Source organism: Staurois parvus, unplaced genomic scaffold, assembly GCF_062004578.1.
Source record: "Staurois parvus isolate SC_StPar_1 unplaced genomic scaffold, SC_StPar_1.0 ptg000155l, whole genome shotgun sequence".
Taxonomy (NCBI): Eukaryota; Metazoa; Chordata; class Amphibia; order Anura; family Ranidae; genus Staurois; species Staurois parvus.
In genome coordinates this window covers 14,915,791-14,932,704 of record NW_028317951.1, presented here as the reverse complement: position 1 = coordinate 14,932,704, position 16,914 = coordinate 14,915,791, and the positions used below count along the sequence as shown (strand labels likewise).

Here is a 16,914-nt window from a genome sequence, read left to right as displayed (position 1 = left end):
GAATAAAAAAAAACACAATATATGCCCCAATTTTCTTGTAAAATATGAAAGATGTTATGCCAAGTAAATAGATATTTAACATGTCATGCTTTAAAATTGTGCACACTCGTGGAACGGTGCCAAGCTACGGTACTTAAAAATTGCTTTATAACAAAACATTTCTACAGGTTACTAGTTTAACTCCTTCACACCTAACGGTAAAACAAATCTTGAAGCCTAAGTAAACTTTTACAACTTTGACGTGTTAGTAAAACAGTACATATCATCACAAATACTTTGTACATCCAGGTGAATTCTATCTTGTTTTTTTCAGAACAAATTGGGCTTTAATTTGGTGGTAAATGGTAATGGATATCCCTTATATGGCCCAAAATAGTAAAAAAAAATAAAAAAATTTTTCAATTTAGCTGTGTGTTTCTTGTTACTACCTTAGAACAAGCCAAAATAAATTTTCCAGCTCTTGACGATCGCAGCGATACCATATAGATGTATGTTATTTGTTGTTTGTACCTGTACTACAGCCCAGAAACAATAGTGCACATTTAGTGTTTTGGGTTTTTTTTTTTTTTTTTTACCTAAAACACACTGACACCATCACCAACTTTAAAAAATTTAAAAAACACAAAAACCAATAACCTGACCTTTGACCCAAACACTAACCCTGGCAGTGAACTAGATCAAACCTTAATCTAGGTATTTTTTCTTTATTATTTATTTTGTAATATTAACCTTTTTTTTTACAGTTTTTTTTTTCTTATTGCAAGAAGAGATACAATGTATCTCTCTCTGCCATTCAAAGAAAAAAAAAAAAACACACAAGGAGGGGGCGGGCTTTACAGTGACTCATCAGAGGCTATCACAGCGATCTGACCTGGATCGAGAGTCCTGATCACTAGAACGGATGCGGGGCTCTCAATGACACCCCGGTTTTTGTGCTAGAAGACAGGTATACAAATATGCGAACCCACAGAAAAAAGCCCAGTTCTGTAAGGCTGCATATTTGTGTGACGTCAGAGCAAGGGGTTAAAGTTACAGAGGAGGTCTAGTGATATAATTATTGCTCTTGCTCGGACATTCGCGGTGATACCTCACTTGTGGTTTGAACACCATTTACATATGTGGGCATTGCCTACATATGTGTTCACCACTGCATGCAAGCACAAGGGAAGGGGAAACTTTAAACATTTTTTTATTTATTTTATAACGTTGCGCATACGTGACATTGCGCCGGTCCTCCAAGAGCATAGAGATGAGTGGAGGTCATCTTTCCTTCACTGATCTCTATGCCCTTCGCCGAGAAATTGTATGATGGGTTCTCAGGTCAGGCTGAGAACCATGGGGCAGTGGCGAGGGTGTGGCAATTTTTGGCACCTGTATCTGTGCCTATTTTCATATCGGTCAAAGGCCGATAGGGGAATTTTTTGCCCGAAACGTTTCAGCCACCGAACGTTCGATGCATTCCTAGTATATTCAAAGCCTCAGCTATTTAGCGCTGTATACCTTAGACCTTTTTTAGACTGGAAAACTCAAGAAAAGCAACATAGAGCTGTACCTTATGTCTGGAAATACATATGCGATCATCATAATTTCATTATTACAATTTTATTCTGTCCCAAACCAGAAATTTATATGAACACTATACATTCTATTTAGATAATAAAGTCGAAAGCAACTCTTTTTTTTCCCCACCTGTATGTACAATACAAATACATTTCTTAGGAAAAAGTCATACATTTACTAAGGAAAGTTATACTAAAATATTTTTCCCCAAGTATACTGTATGTTTCCATGTTTCTAATCCTACTGCTGAGTAGGCAGTGTCAAAATCATTTGTCTCAATGCACCAAACTAATTAAAGTGGTTTTCCAACATTATCAGTAACATGGAAAAGCCCTCTATTCACTGTGCAATAATGATAAAACCAGACTTGAATTACTTGTAATCCCACAGATCAATCATTTGAACCCAACCACCAAGCTCTGAAGCTACCATGACTTACAAGCTGAGTGGCTTTTTCTGACATCACACAACCAGGCCCAGAGGAAAGCCACTGTCAGCCTTTGAAGTTGATTAAGCCTTGATAAGTTTTTTTTTTTTTTTTCTTGTAAACTGACAAAGAGTGCATGTGGAAAAAAAAACAGTGCTGTGTTACAACATTTAATATTTTCTACATTCTGACAGTTGTAAAAAATTCTTAAAACAGAAATACATTTTTTATGCAAAAAAAAAAAAAACACCTTTGTCTTAGTTTCTGTAATAACATTTTGCAAATAAGTAATTTTTCTTCCCCGATGTGTTCTGATGAGGTTGCACTGATGGTCACAAATGAGGAGGCACTGATGGGGCTGCACTGATAATCAAGGCACTGATGATCAGTGTCCTGATTATCAGTGTAAGCAAGCCCTGCCATGTATCAGCAGTCTCTTCCTCAAATAGACACAGCGTGAAGAAAAGACTGCTGATAACTGGCAAGTCTGTTTACATTTATTTATTTCAGGTGCTTGTATGGCGCCATCAATTTACGCAGCGCTTTACACATATATATATATATTGTACATTCACATCAGTCCCTAACCCTCAAGGGGTATACAATCTAAGGTCCCTAACTCACATTCATACATACACATACTAGGGCCAATTTAGACAGGATCCAATTAACCTACCAGCATGTCTTTGGAGTGTGGGAGGAAACCGGAATACCCGGCGGTCACCCACGCAGGCACAGGGAGAACATGCAAACTCCAGGCAGGTGGTGCCGTGGCTGGGATTCAAACCAACGACCCTAATACTGCCAGGCGGAAGTGCTAACCGTTTAAATGTGATCAGCTGTGATTGGACACAGCTGATCACATGGTAAAGGGCCACTGTGATTGGCCCTTTATTGCAATCTGTGATCAGCAGTGTCCAAAGGACACAGCGATCATAGCCAGCGCCCAATGCATGCCCCAGTGGAGATTGCGAAAACCGCACTGTAACCGTCTTTCAGCTATAGCACAGTATTAAAGTGGCTAAAGGGGAACACCAGGCAGATATAAAAGACACATCAATGCAGGCCTATGTTCATTAACTCTTTTGCTACCAGAGTCATTTTTTGGATTTTTTTTTTAGTTTACATGTTTAAAAAAAATCATTTTAGGCTTGAAGATTACATAAAAACCTCAAAACATCACACACTGATCAACCATAGCTATATGACCAACACACCCAATATTGAGTAGGTCCCCCTTGTATCACTAAACAGCTCCTTCTGCCACCAAAATAACTCAAACCCATCAAGGCATGGATGCCACTAGAGCTCTGAAGGTATGCTGTGGTATCTGGCACCAAGCTGTCAGTAGCAAGTCCTGTAAGTTGCGAGATGGAGCCTTCCAGGATTTGACCTGTTTTTACAGCACTTTCTACAGATACTCAATTGGATTGAGATCAGAAGAATTTGGAGGCCAAATCAACACCTCAAACTCATTGTTGTGTTCCTCAAACCAATCCTGAACAGTTTTTGCAGTGTGACAGGGTTCATTATCTTGTTGAAAGATGCCACTGCCATCAGGGAATACCGTTTGAATGGAAAAGTGAACTTGGTCACCAACGACTTAAGCAACGCACATGCACCTGGCCATCCACATGATGTAAAAGAAAACATAATTTATTGGACCAGGCCACTTTCTTCCACTGCTCTGTGGAACAGTTCAGATGCTCACATTCCCACTGTAGTCGCTTTGGCTATGGACATGGGTCAGCTTGGGCAATACCCTGACCAGTCTGAGGTTACACGGCTCCATACATGACAAACTGCAATGCTCATTTTTTTTGGCTTTCAACACATCAGCTTCAGGGACAACATGTTTACTGGTTGCCTATATAACCCATCAACTTTCAGATGCTATAGTAATGAGACAATCAGTGTTCTTCACTTAAGCTTTAAGCGGTGATAAAGTTATGGCTGATTGGTGTATATTTTATGAAAGCAGGCAACCTAAAGCATAACAATGGTAGTTCCAATTTGTTTATTTCACACAGTTTCGGAAACACAAAATTTCAGTAACAAAATGCACTAAAATTAATTTTAGGACATACAAAACACACTAAATTACACAAGTTTTGGTAAAATATAAAACATGAGGTTGTGCCAAATAGATATCCAACATGTCAAACTTTCAAATTGCATGCACCTTTGAAATGGCGACTTCTGTATCCTATATTTCCCATAGGTGATGTTTTAAAAGCACTTACAAATCATCCGTTTAAAGCTAACCATGAAAAACGGCCTAGAATTATTGCTCTCGCTCCTGTCATCTGTGGGGATATGAAACATATACTGCAATCTACATTTTTGTACATACGTCTGTACTTGCATGTAAGTGGGGGTGAGGGGTGCAAACATTTTTGGGAGAGGGATTTTACATGCTTGAGTGTAACTCATTTACACTAATTTTTTACAATTTAATTTTTTTTTTTTAAATCACATAGGGTACAAACAATCCCCTATGTGATGCATTTTTGTGACATTCTCTCTTTAATGAGGCATCATGGATCTAATAGACCTCTGATGTTTCATCTGTCCTCCAATGAATGTAATGGAAAGAAGATCGCAACACTAAGATCTGGAGGGGACGTTTTACATGTTACTTCCAGGCCAGTAACAGGAAAGAGAGATCAGCAAAAGGTATGTTTGGGGGACTCCCTCCCCTCTACCTGTAAGCACCCGCCATGCTCATCCTAAGTCTATAAGTTTTGGCGGTTCAAAAACACCTGAAACGCATTGGATAATCTTTGGACTGTTCCCCTGACTTTGACTGGAATAATGTTGTATCTGGACCTCCTAGCAGTGGTGTGGCACTTCAATTTCCATTTTTGTTATATTAGACTACAAGCAAGGAAAGGATTATTTGCATCAAAATACTTTAGGATAGCAATACCAATAAGATAGCCTTATGGGTCCAATGCTATTTTTTTCACAACTATCCTGCCCTGTGTGACAGAGCTGTCTAAATCTTAGAATGGCAAAAAATACAAATCCTTTTCCAGGTAAAAACTGTAACGATTGTGTGCAATAGAGACATGGAAGCTGGACGCAACAGCCATCTTGTGAGGGTCTCATGAACAGTGTTCCTACTCCCCCCCCCCCCCCCCCTTTGCAAACTATGGAATTTGTATCTGTAACTTTTAACAAACTTCAAAAGAACCTCTTATCTTAAATAAAACACAAATAGACACAGTGTTCAGACTGCTTCAGGGCTGTAAACAGCTAATTAGTCTTGGCAGGGTGTCTCTTTCCACAGACCATGAAAACACTTCCCTCTGCCCTATCGTAAAACAATAATAATTCAATCAAGCCATCACACATGACCTATAAGGCCATTAGACCTCTAGGAATGTAGAGCATGCCATAAAACATCTATTCCACATGTAACAATTCCTCATACAATTCATAGAATTCAACAGGAACTGGGCACATTAATATTAGGTATATATTTGAATAGCGAATATAGTACCGAGCAAATCAAGGTCATACATAACTATGTTAGCACATAAGAAAGGGTAGAAAGCAGTCTCTTCCCTCCTGGGTGACAAGGTACGATGTATTTGGTATCCCCGAGTTCAAAATATAATTCTGAATAATAATCTGCCAATTGCTAGAATACCACCTGCACATATTGGAAGTTGTTAATATTAGTATGAAACTGTAGTTGGGACTTGGTTATAAATTTGGTGGACTCTGCTAAAACCAACGACTTTGCAAGTATTCTGCCTTCTTAACTCCTTTCTTTTCTATCTCTGTTGCTTTATTGTTCTCTTTATTTCTTTGTAACATCCCTTTCTGTAAATATTTTCATTGCACCATTTGACCTTTTCATTAATAAACCCTATTTTGAAAAGTGTTAAAACTATATCTAAGGCTTTTAATGCAAACTAAAGCATCCCTGTCTCTTGAAGAGTGCTACCGTATAAAATAATCCTCTGAATATACTTGTCTACGGTGACAGTGTGTGTTACAGACATTTATTGTTCACATCAGTTCTTGCTAACATTGTAAAGGGTTGATAGTCCCAAAGCTATCTGGAGGCAGTTTGGATTTTGAAGGGTTAATCGCATAATTAATTAACCCAGTGACAATCGCTCACAGGCTGCTGGCACATAAAGTGTGGTCCCACGAGCTGGAAAATCTTTATGCAGGGCGCAGCTGAGAGTGGCATTGTTACACAAGTGAAAGCGCAGTGTGAGACTGGCAAAAGTCAGGCACCACGTTCGTCACAAAAATGCCTATACTATACATTCTTCCTTTGAGTATTTAGCAATTTGCCTGGTAATCAGATTTAATGAAATTGAGGAAAGTACCTCTAACATGGGACAGTTGGTAATTATAATATATGTATATTTATACACACACTTAGTGTATCGCCTGTTTTCAGAGTTTAGTTTGGTAATTAATGTGTTTATCACAGCAGGAACAACATGCTATTAATAATAGATGTAAAATACTGGCAGAAGGGACAGCTGGAATTCTTGGGAAAGGTGTATCCAGGAATCAGACAACAAACACTAGCCAGATGGAACAAGACAATGAACAAACAATTACAAACAATCTAGTTTTTTGTGTGTGATAATTCTATATATATATCTATATATCTATGACAGGTTCTCTTATAAACAGAGGTGTATTATAAAGCTGCAGCCTGGGACCCTGACGTGCACATGATGCTCTTCACAAAAGTGAAAATAAGCCCAAAGTGAGGCTTGAAGCATTAAAATAGTTGGTATAATGATTATGATACAATTTATCAGGTGATAATACACTAGTGCAAAAAGAGGGGCTAACATCTACCTTAATATCTAACAAAGTTCATGATAAAATTTGATTCCCCACTGCTATCAAATCACTACTTATAGAATTATACCATCACGACAACAACAGAAGAAAGCTTTTGTGTACAGTAAATTCAAACTTCAATTTGAACTACTGTGCACTGTATCTGAGCACCACAAACTAAAAAACACTACTTATTTCATATTTAATATTCAAAGCAAACTCCTTCATCTAGGTTTGCTGAGAAATCACTTTGAAAAACACCCCCTAGAATTTCTGGCCGTGGCCATTTTGAGATTCAGGTAGCATTTACTTCCTGGAATCCATCTGACCTTAGCTCAGGCATGCAGGCAGGAGGGTGTGCTTAGCTGAGAAAACCTCTCCTCCCCTCCTGAAGACTCCTGGAATATACAGTATGACTTAATTTCCTTAGGCATGGAAACCAGGAAGGAACTGAAGAAATGTAAGAAAAAAAAGTTTCAAACATGTAAATATTAGTCAATGTTAATTGAGAGAGTGAAGTTCCACTTTCAGTAGCTAATTATAAATTTGGACAGATTCTAAACGTTCTGGGAAAAGAGGACGATCCAAGTAACAATCTGAAAGATTAGTCTGTGCAGATAACTGGGATGAAATGTGCTGTCTATAACTTTTAAGGCTGACAGATATGCCTGGATGATACAAACATTTGGTTTTCGTACTGGTGACCCCTGCAAGATCCATGTGTACTATCCAAGTCATTTGCACCTGGCCATGGGGGCATTGATTGCACTGTATGCTTGCTTAGCACAATCTTATACAGCTCAAACCAAAAACTAAAATGGGTAGGGTGGTTCACAAATATTTGGCTACCACAAGGTAAGACAGTGACAGATTTTAAAAATTTTAAAAATGCCCTTTACTATGTTAATAACATATTGTAAAAATGGTTACAGAGAACAGAAAATAATGATACCTACTATTGCTGGATCTTGCCAATAAGGCTCGGTTGACTAGTACTAGCTACATTTTTGTATTTATTTATTTTAAGAGATATGGACTGAAGTAGAAGTAAGATTTGCTTCAGCAACAGCATTATATCCATGGAAGCAACCAATGATAGCCTAGGAAAGTAAGCAGAATTGCTTGCTGGAATTAAAAGAAATTCATAGACTTGCCATGTACGGGACAGTTTTTGAAATATGCAACTAATATTTTTTAACAAACAGCTTTAAGGCTAAGTTCACACACGTGTTTGATGTGGGTCTCGTGTTTGCGCAGACACAGTAGCCCATTCATTTGAACGGCCTGCAAGAAACACAGGAAAATGGTCCCTGTACCTTTTTAAAATTTTGCACCATGCAGTTTCCCTCACTGGAAAACTTGCTGTATTTGGCAGCCTGGGCATATCTGCTAAAAAAGCAATGTTCTTTGCCTGCAGATGAGGGTGGATAAAAATCGATTTTTTTTTTTTAAATCGGTTTTCTTTTTAATTTTTAATCAAATCTATTTAAAAAAATGCTTTTGGAGTAAAAATCTATCTAAAGATAGATTTCTATTTAAGATACATTAATAATTTAGTTTATACAGCATGACATGGAGCTATGTTATGTAGCATGAGGCTGTATATTCTGCATTTGGTAAACTCATTCAATGAATCCAAGCTCTGCAAGCATTCACACAATTTCACAGTAACTATGAAAAAAGACATGAAAAAAAAGAATTTGAGTAGTTCTCCAGCTATGTGTGATTAACCTATTAACCTAAAATCGGTTCTGATATCGCCGTTTTAATAAGCTGACAGCTTATTATTCTAAAAAGGAAACCTTCATTTGGTTTGCAAATATTAAAGATTCTAACTACCAGCAAGAATGAGTCGGATTCTTTACATTCAAAGAGCACCTGTAATTTTAGATCCATCATGGCAGCGCCTGTTAGCGGGCATCCACTCACCTGCTACCGCCACGTCCCTCACCTTGTTGTGTCACCGCTGCATCACCAGCCATCCCATTAAAGTGAATAGGACTGTTAGCGAGTCAAAAGTGGGTCAAATGAGGAGCCACTGCAGGACAGAGATGACAGTTGCTCTTTAAAAATTATATGACTTAAATCGAGCCTTTTCACTAGTAATTTAAATCGTGATTTAAATCAACTTGATTTAAATCATATCCACCCTGCTGCAGATACAGGAATTCAAAGATTTACATGAATTCCTGCACCCACAAATATGTGAACTTAAAGCATTAAAGGCTAAAACATTCTAGGAAGAAAAACAAGCTGCCATCAGAAAGCAGATAGGGTACAAATTGTTTCTTAATTCTTTTCACTGGTAGGCTCTTCATTAAAACCTGAAATAAGGACCCACTTTATGATCAAACTTTTTTGGTGCAAAACAGATATTCAAAAAGTAGTCTGTGTTCAGGGCCTTCATCTGCATAGTACCACTCAACCCTCCTTCCACAGCCTACCGCAGTTTGCCATATACTTTGACAGGCTTCAGGCTGTGGGGATGGATGCAGCATCTGTGCCTCCGGGGTGCACTAAATCACCAAATTTGCATGCACAGCAGCTAGACCCCGTGTGGAAGGTGTCTTATGCTTTGCTTTACTTCGATTTGCTGAAGTGGCCTACTCTGGCTATGACAAAATAAATCTACATTAGTGTTGCTTGTGATCTTCTATCTGCACAGGTATTATTATGTAATGTGTAAGGTAACCAGAAAATGCTTCATCCTGTTGTACAATTAAGATGTCTAGCTTATTTTACCATTAGAAATCATTACCTTCTTCATCAATCCATTTCATGGTGAAGAGCTGTTCATTGTCAAAGGAGCACATGTCTCGCACCTCATTACACAGCCCATCGTAGGTGATGCTGGGGTCAAAATGTGTAATCATGATGTCTCTGAGGAAAGAACACAGAAGGTGTCAGGCCACAAACAGCCAAAAAATTGAATATTTTGACCAAAACCAAACAATATGGACTAATAAAGACTGTCTACCATTTACTGTATATTGTAATATGAAGACTGTGAAAAATCTATTTCTCAAATTTGTTTCTATAATTTTAGCGTCCATTTCTGAGGATATACGTTTTATCGTTATGTAATTACCATTACTCATTCATACATCAGTTGACAATGGAAGTGGGTGCTTGGGTAGCATTTAGAATTCAGGCATATTTCAGGAGGTCAGATTATTTGACAACAGAAACAAATTATATTGTCAAAAAGAAACAAACGCCTTCAAAATGAATTAAATAATGAAAAAAATACAAAACTGGTTGTGCAATCCCCTTCAAAACAGTATTTCCCATTTCCTCTTGCAAAACTGCTCAAGCTCCGTCAGGTTGCACAGGGATAGTGAGTGAACAGCTTTTGAGCCGTGTACATGTGCTTTTTGTTCATGTCACAACTGCTTTTCTCCCCATACAAGTCAATGGGAAAGCAAACACAGCTTGATGCAACTTAGAAGGTAAATACAAGTGAGAAGATGATCAAAAACACCTACAAGAAACTCAGAAGCATCTCAAACTAAACTCAAGTCCAAAACAGCAAGCATGTGAAAGCTCGCTCTATTTGTTCATCTACTCCAGCTTACTTCAAATCCATTCTAAAACTCTCTTGGACCGAGACCTGGATTGGCCATGTCAGGACATTACTTGTGTTTTAAAGAGTAACTCCACTTTTGTTGTGAAAAAAAATATTGCCCCCTGGGTGATCTATGTACATTGCAAGGGTTTTAACAAACTGTTGCAGATTTCTACCTTTTGTAGGAATAAAAAAAGCAGCTCAGGCTGTAAATTTCATCTTCAGCCCTGTTCACAATGACGCGGTGCAGGAAATGCAGCAAATCCTGTACGTTTCCTGCAACGCATTGCCATCGTACTGTGTCCATGCAATCTAGTACTGGTGTCAATGTTAAATTAACGACACCCCGAACCAGATTGCAAACACCCATGCGATGCGAATCAGGTGTGGGGAAAAAAAGGATCCTACACCTTTTTGGCGTGGATGCGACGCAATTTCAGCTATACAAAAATGTATGGCTAAAATCGCACCGCACAGACATCGCATGGGATTTGCACAGGAATGCAGTGTAGTACATGTGATGTGCCACACCGCATCAGTGCAAAACTGGGCTCAATCCAAAGCAGTTTCAGCAGTAGCTTTCAACAAGGCAGACTAACAAAATACTATGAATGAAGTAATGGCCCCACACCCTAAGGGGCATTACCACATTGTCACCCATTCATAATGTAATAAAGAGGAGATGGGAATTAATGTCATGACGTCATTCTCTGCTAAAGAATAGCCCAATTGGCTTGCTACTGGTGGCTTTGCCTTCATCAGTCTTCTGCTAAAAAAACAGAGACTAGAACTTACATGAGCTGTAAAAAAAAAAAAAAAAAAAAAAAATTAGATATTGGCTTTACACAGGTCAAGCTAAATTTTTTCCTAGTGTATTACTGGTAAATATAAAGTGATCTCTTTCGGCAAGTTGTGTAATTACCCTGCAAGCCAGTGTAAATGGTGTCATACTAGACTCCAATCTATCCTTCCAGTCCCAAGTCTAATCGCTAACAAACTCTTGGAGACTCCACCTCCGCAACATCGCCAAAATACGCTCATTCCTAACCCCAGATACTACTAAGCAGCTCATCCACTCCCTAATCATATCACGACTTGATTACTGCAACTCCCTCCTCACTGGCCTGCCTCACCACAGGCTATCCCTACTTCAGTCGATCCTGAATATGGCGGCCAGACTCATCCACCTTACCAACAGCTCCATTTCCGCCACCCCCCTCTGTCTCATGTATTGTCCCCCATTGTATTGTACAGCGCTGAGCGAACTGTTGTCGCTATATAAATCCTGTATAATAATAATAATTTAGAAACACTCACTGGAAGCTGTATACATAAATATCACAAGAGAACCTTCTTTGCATACACAAGCAGTGCATCTATGATCAGCATCAGAGCACAATGGTAGCATCCAAAAGGAACATCCACTAGTGTTCAACAGCCATTTAGCACAAGAATCAAGAAGATTTGTCAAGTATTGTAAAATAAACAGGTGACTACTATTTAGGTACTTTAAGGTGTGAACCACCATGGTAAACTATATGTACGGAACACCTATTAGTAAGGGGTATACAGTCATTATATTCCAGTCGACTGCAAATTAATGATTATTCTTCCTGGGTAAAAAGAGACACAGTTAAGGTTGTTTCTATAGCAACAAGACCCCAGCTGCCATTTTCAACTGCATACTGTAAAATGAAGGTTAGCACCTAAATGGCTGCTGTTAGCACCAGTTTTCTTTTGATCCGTAGTGGACTCTGAATGTTTTTAGCCAATGCAATTTTATCTATGCTTTGTTGTATGAGAATAGCTTGCCTGCTCTTATCCTGGAAATAAAACAAAACAGTCTAAAAGAAAACTTGCCTTTGGAGGGCAGCCCTCAAGACCGTGTGTGATTTGGAAATCAATTCAACCAGTCTTCTCCTTGTTGAACAGTCTAGCTGACATGCACTCAATAAATGCTATCTGATATTTGCATGAGGAGCTCATAAAAGGCTGCAAGAGGCACGCGCTCCTCCGAATGCTTGCCAAGAGACTCAACACAATGAAAATGTAATAGATATTCACGCAGAGAACTGTATATATTAGAGGCCTATCTTCAACCCTGCAGGAGCTCTACTAATCCCCAGATACATGGATGTAAAGGCAAACACGAAAGAAAAACATTCCAGATAACATTTACAGATTTATCATACTTTTACCAACACAGATATAAAAGTGTGTAATAAAATGTGCCATAATAAACCTAATCTGTAATACAGAACATTACCACACAGGATATTATTAGTGAATACCTTCATGTACAGCACATTCTGTTTGCTCATCTAAAAATTCTAGCTACTGAAGGACACCTTCATTATGACTCTGTTCTTCAAACAAAACACTAGCAAAGGGTGGAATAGCTAAGTGTGTGTGGGTGTGGGTGTCTACCCTGACACTGCGTGTGTGTCCCCTAATAGTGTGCATGTCCCAAAACTGAATGTTTGTGTCTGACATGAATGTCTGCCACTGAATGTGTGTGGGTGTGTCTGAATATGTGTTTAAATATATGTATGTGTGCCTGCTCTGATGATGGTGTGTGTGTATATGTGTGTGTGCGCGTCTGTCCCAACATTGTCTGTGTGCGTCTGCCCCAACGCTGCGTGCGCATGCATCTGCCCTGCTGCTGCATGTGTGTGTGTATCTGCCTTGATGCTGCACATGCGTGTCTGCCCCGACACTGCGCGTGTGTGTGCCTGCCCCAACGTTGTGCATGTCTGCCTGCTTGCCCTGACATGTGCACACACCTGCCTGGCGCTGCATGTGTGTGCCTGCCTGCCCCGGCGCTGCGTGCGTGTGTGCCTACCGCCAACGCTGCGTGTGTGCCTACATGCCCAGACGTGTGTGCGCGCCTGCCCTGACGTGTGTGTGTGTGTGCGTGCGGCTGCCCTGACATGTGCGTGCGGCTGCCCTGACGTGTGCGTGTGGCTGCCCTGACGTGTGCGTGTGCCCTGACGTGGTATGTGCCTGCCCTGACATTCTTTCCTTCGACCTGTGCTGCAAGGAAAGAAAATTAAATAATTTATTGCTTGCCTTAGGATTGTTTTCTTATATAACCTATTTTTTGTTTTCCTTCTGAATATCTAGTTCCTCGTTCTGTGAAGTGATGCCACTACAACAATCACCACTACAAGGGTAAGAATCACTTCTTTTCTTTTTGTTAAACTTGATGAACTCTACCTTATGAAACAGTGTCCAAACGTTGTGCCAAAATGAAATATGCATGTCATGGCCCAGGAAGGAACGCAAATGTTGGGTCAATCTCTACTGATACAGATTTTTCCATTTACCAACCAGGAAAGGCTGCATGGGCCATCTGCCATTTCAAATGCAGTACATGGAAAGATGGCAATTCAACAGAGAATTCTAGGTAATGTTCAATAAGTAGAAATGAAGAATGGTGGTTTTCTGCAGTTCTGTACATAGATGTAATCAAGTTTTTGGACTTGCCCATGAGTTTGCTGTGGTGCTCAAAACAGATTATGGATTTTCAGTTTTCCTTAATGAAAGAGAAAACTTGTACATATTGTCACTGACTTGTCATTTAGGAATAATTGATGTTTCCATTCCTGTAAGTTTCCAGCTGGCTGTGTAATTAAATAACCTTCCTTTACTCCTGTGACAATAATTATGCCCACACAAGCAGTCCAGCCATCCTTTATACTGCAATGTCTAATAAATCAATGTTTGCATTGCTCATTATATCATGATAATCTACAGCAATGATGAAGAGACATGGTTTCGTTATGTGACTGACAGATGCCCAATATGCCAAAAAAGGTCCAGAGAACTACACTAGGAAGATGGGAGAATGAGGTGGATGATAAAGTAGCAATAAATCCTCACCAAGTAGTTAATGGGGGAGATTTATGAAAACTGGAGAGTACAAAATCTGTTGCAGCTCTTCACAGAAACCAATCAGCTACCATGTTTTATTGTCAAAGCTTAACGGAATAAGCTAACGTTAGACCCTAATTGGTTACTGTGCACATCTGTACCAGATTCTTAATGCTCCAGTTTTAGTAAATCTCCTCCAATGTCTCCCCTTTGGATCAACTTTTCTAACTGCACTTTCAGGTTCTTTTTTCAAATATCACCTTGCTGTCACCCCCATCCAGCACTTACGGAGATTCTGTCTGAGGAGCATGCACGGAATTACCACTTGACCTTCTGCCACAGGGACTGTATGATCCCTTGCGTGATTCTTTTACAGCACGAGTGTTAATTTTGTCCACAAAATATTACGTCATAGTTTTCGTCAGTTGCATGTTTTCAGTGACAAAAACTAAATGAAAATAACATTAGAATTTAGTCAATTGACAAAAACTATGACGAAAATCAATTCCAATTTTCAGTTAGTCGACTAAAATCTAATGGGTTTACTTAAATTGTAATGCATTATTTAAGCATTTCTCTAGAATTTCCAAACTCAATATAAACTCCTGGAGTGAAAATCTATTATTATTTATGGTATTAAGAACAAACTTTGAACAAACTACAAAGACAGATTTAGCTGTATATACTCACCAGCCACTTTATTAGGTACACCTATTCAATTGCTTGGTAACACAAATTGCTAATTAGCCAATCACATGCCAGAAACTCAATGCATTTAGGCATGTACATGTGGTGAAAATGACTTGCTGAAGTTCAAGCCGAGCATCAGAATGGGGAAGAAATGGGATTTAAGGGACTTTGAACATGCCATGCTTGTTGGTGCCAGACGGGCTGTCCTGAGTATTTCAAAAACTGCCGATCTACTGGGATTTTCAAGCACAACCATCTCTGTTGTATAACGTCTTTAGAAATAAAACAAATTTTCATAAACAATAATATTGCTTTTTGACAAACAGAAGTGCAACTTTAACCACTTGCCCTCCTGAGGATTTACTCCCCTTCCTGACCAGGCCATTTTTTGTGTTACGGCGCTGCGTTACTTTAGCTGACAATTGAGCGGTCATGCAACGCTGCACCAAAATTAAATTTACGTCCTTTTTTTTCCCCCACAGATTGAGCTTTCTTTTGGTGGTATTTGATTTCCTGTGCGGTTTTTATTTTTTGCACTATTAAAAAAAACAAAACAAACTGACAATTTAAAAAAAAAAAAAAAAGCAATAATTTTTCACTTTTTGCTATTAAACATGTCCAGTAAAAATATTCTAAAAATCAAATTTTGTCATAAATTTAGGCCAAAATGTATTCTGCTACATGTCTTTGCTAAAGAAAATCCCAATATGTGTAAATTAATTGGTTTACATGAAATTATAGAGTTTACAAATGGCGGTATAGATGCTGGAATTTTTTTTTATTTTACTAGTAATGGCAGCAATCAGCGACTTATAGCGGGACTGCACTGGAGATTCTGACACTGGGGGGAACTGACTTGGTGTCACTGACACCCCCAGTAACAACAATACAGTGATCAGTGCTATAAAATAAAAAAAAAAGAAAAGCATTGACACTGTAGTAATGGCACTGGGCCGGAAGGGGTTAACATGAGGGGTGATCAAAGGGTTAACTGTTTACAGGGAGTGTTTTACTAGGGGGCCATGTCAGTGTGTTTCACTGTAAGCACACTGCTCTCGATGGCTGTGCTATGCACAGCCATTCAAAACAGTGTGCCTGAGCTGACAGAGAGGACAACTGTTAGTAAACAAAACAGTCCTCCTCCCCGTTGGAGATGCTTGATAATCACTGGGCGCCGGTGGAAAATTACAGGCTGGGACCCGGTGATTGACAGACACGGGTGCGAATGGCAGCGTGGGTGGGGCACACGCCCCCTACCCGGAAATGCAAAATCATATATATATATATATATATATATATATATATATATACACACACACACGTGATTTTGCACACCACTGTCGCCCTGTAGCAGTATATCTGCTATAAGATGGTGGGGCAGCAGTTAAAATATAAAACAAAAAAAACCTCTAAACTCTATTGGCTGTAATGTCAGGCTGCAAATAGAGATGGGGAAGTAAATGGGAGTGAGGGAGTGCACAGGACAGGGTGCATTATACTTTGAGGACGAGGAGTGGGGATGGGGAAGTAAATGGGAGTGAGGGAGTGCAAATTTAAAACTGAAGCACATAGCCCCCTTCCTCAAAAACCAAATGCCTGCACTGCTTACCAGCCCTTAGACTATTTTTCAGGTGGGACTGAGTATGCATGGGATTTCATGTATTCCAAGTGTCGCACTTTGGGCAGCCTATTAATTTCATTTGGCTGCACCATGTGAGAAGAAGCACTACAGTAGTGCATGACACTTTTGAAAATCACACCACACGAAAACACATAGTATTTCGTCACCAAGCATTTTGGCGCAGGGTTTGTAGGGATTCCATCAAGAATTAATGGCACAGCTGTCTCTCTGCAAAAGGACTGTGTGGTGTTGTGCCATGTGGAAATTGAACAATTTTTCACATGTTCCCGCAATGCACAAATGTGAATCTAGCCTTAGATGACAGCAGCATCAGAAAAAAAAAAGTTTATTGAAAAA

General features: G+C 39.3%; 1 protein-coding gene across 1 annotated transcript in view; it reads right to left on the bottom strand.

Moving 5' to 3' along the window:
- PRKCI (protein kinase C iota) overlaps positions 1–16,914 on the bottom strand; it is a 148,374-nt gene that overhangs the window by 76,571 nt on the left and 54,889 nt on the right. The window contains exon 2 of the mRNA XM_089675487.1: positions 9,567–9,688. Coding sequence (XP_089531613.1) covers positions 9,567–9,688 — 122 coding nt within the window. The remainder of the gene's footprint in view (positions 1–9,566; positions 9,689–16,914) is intronic.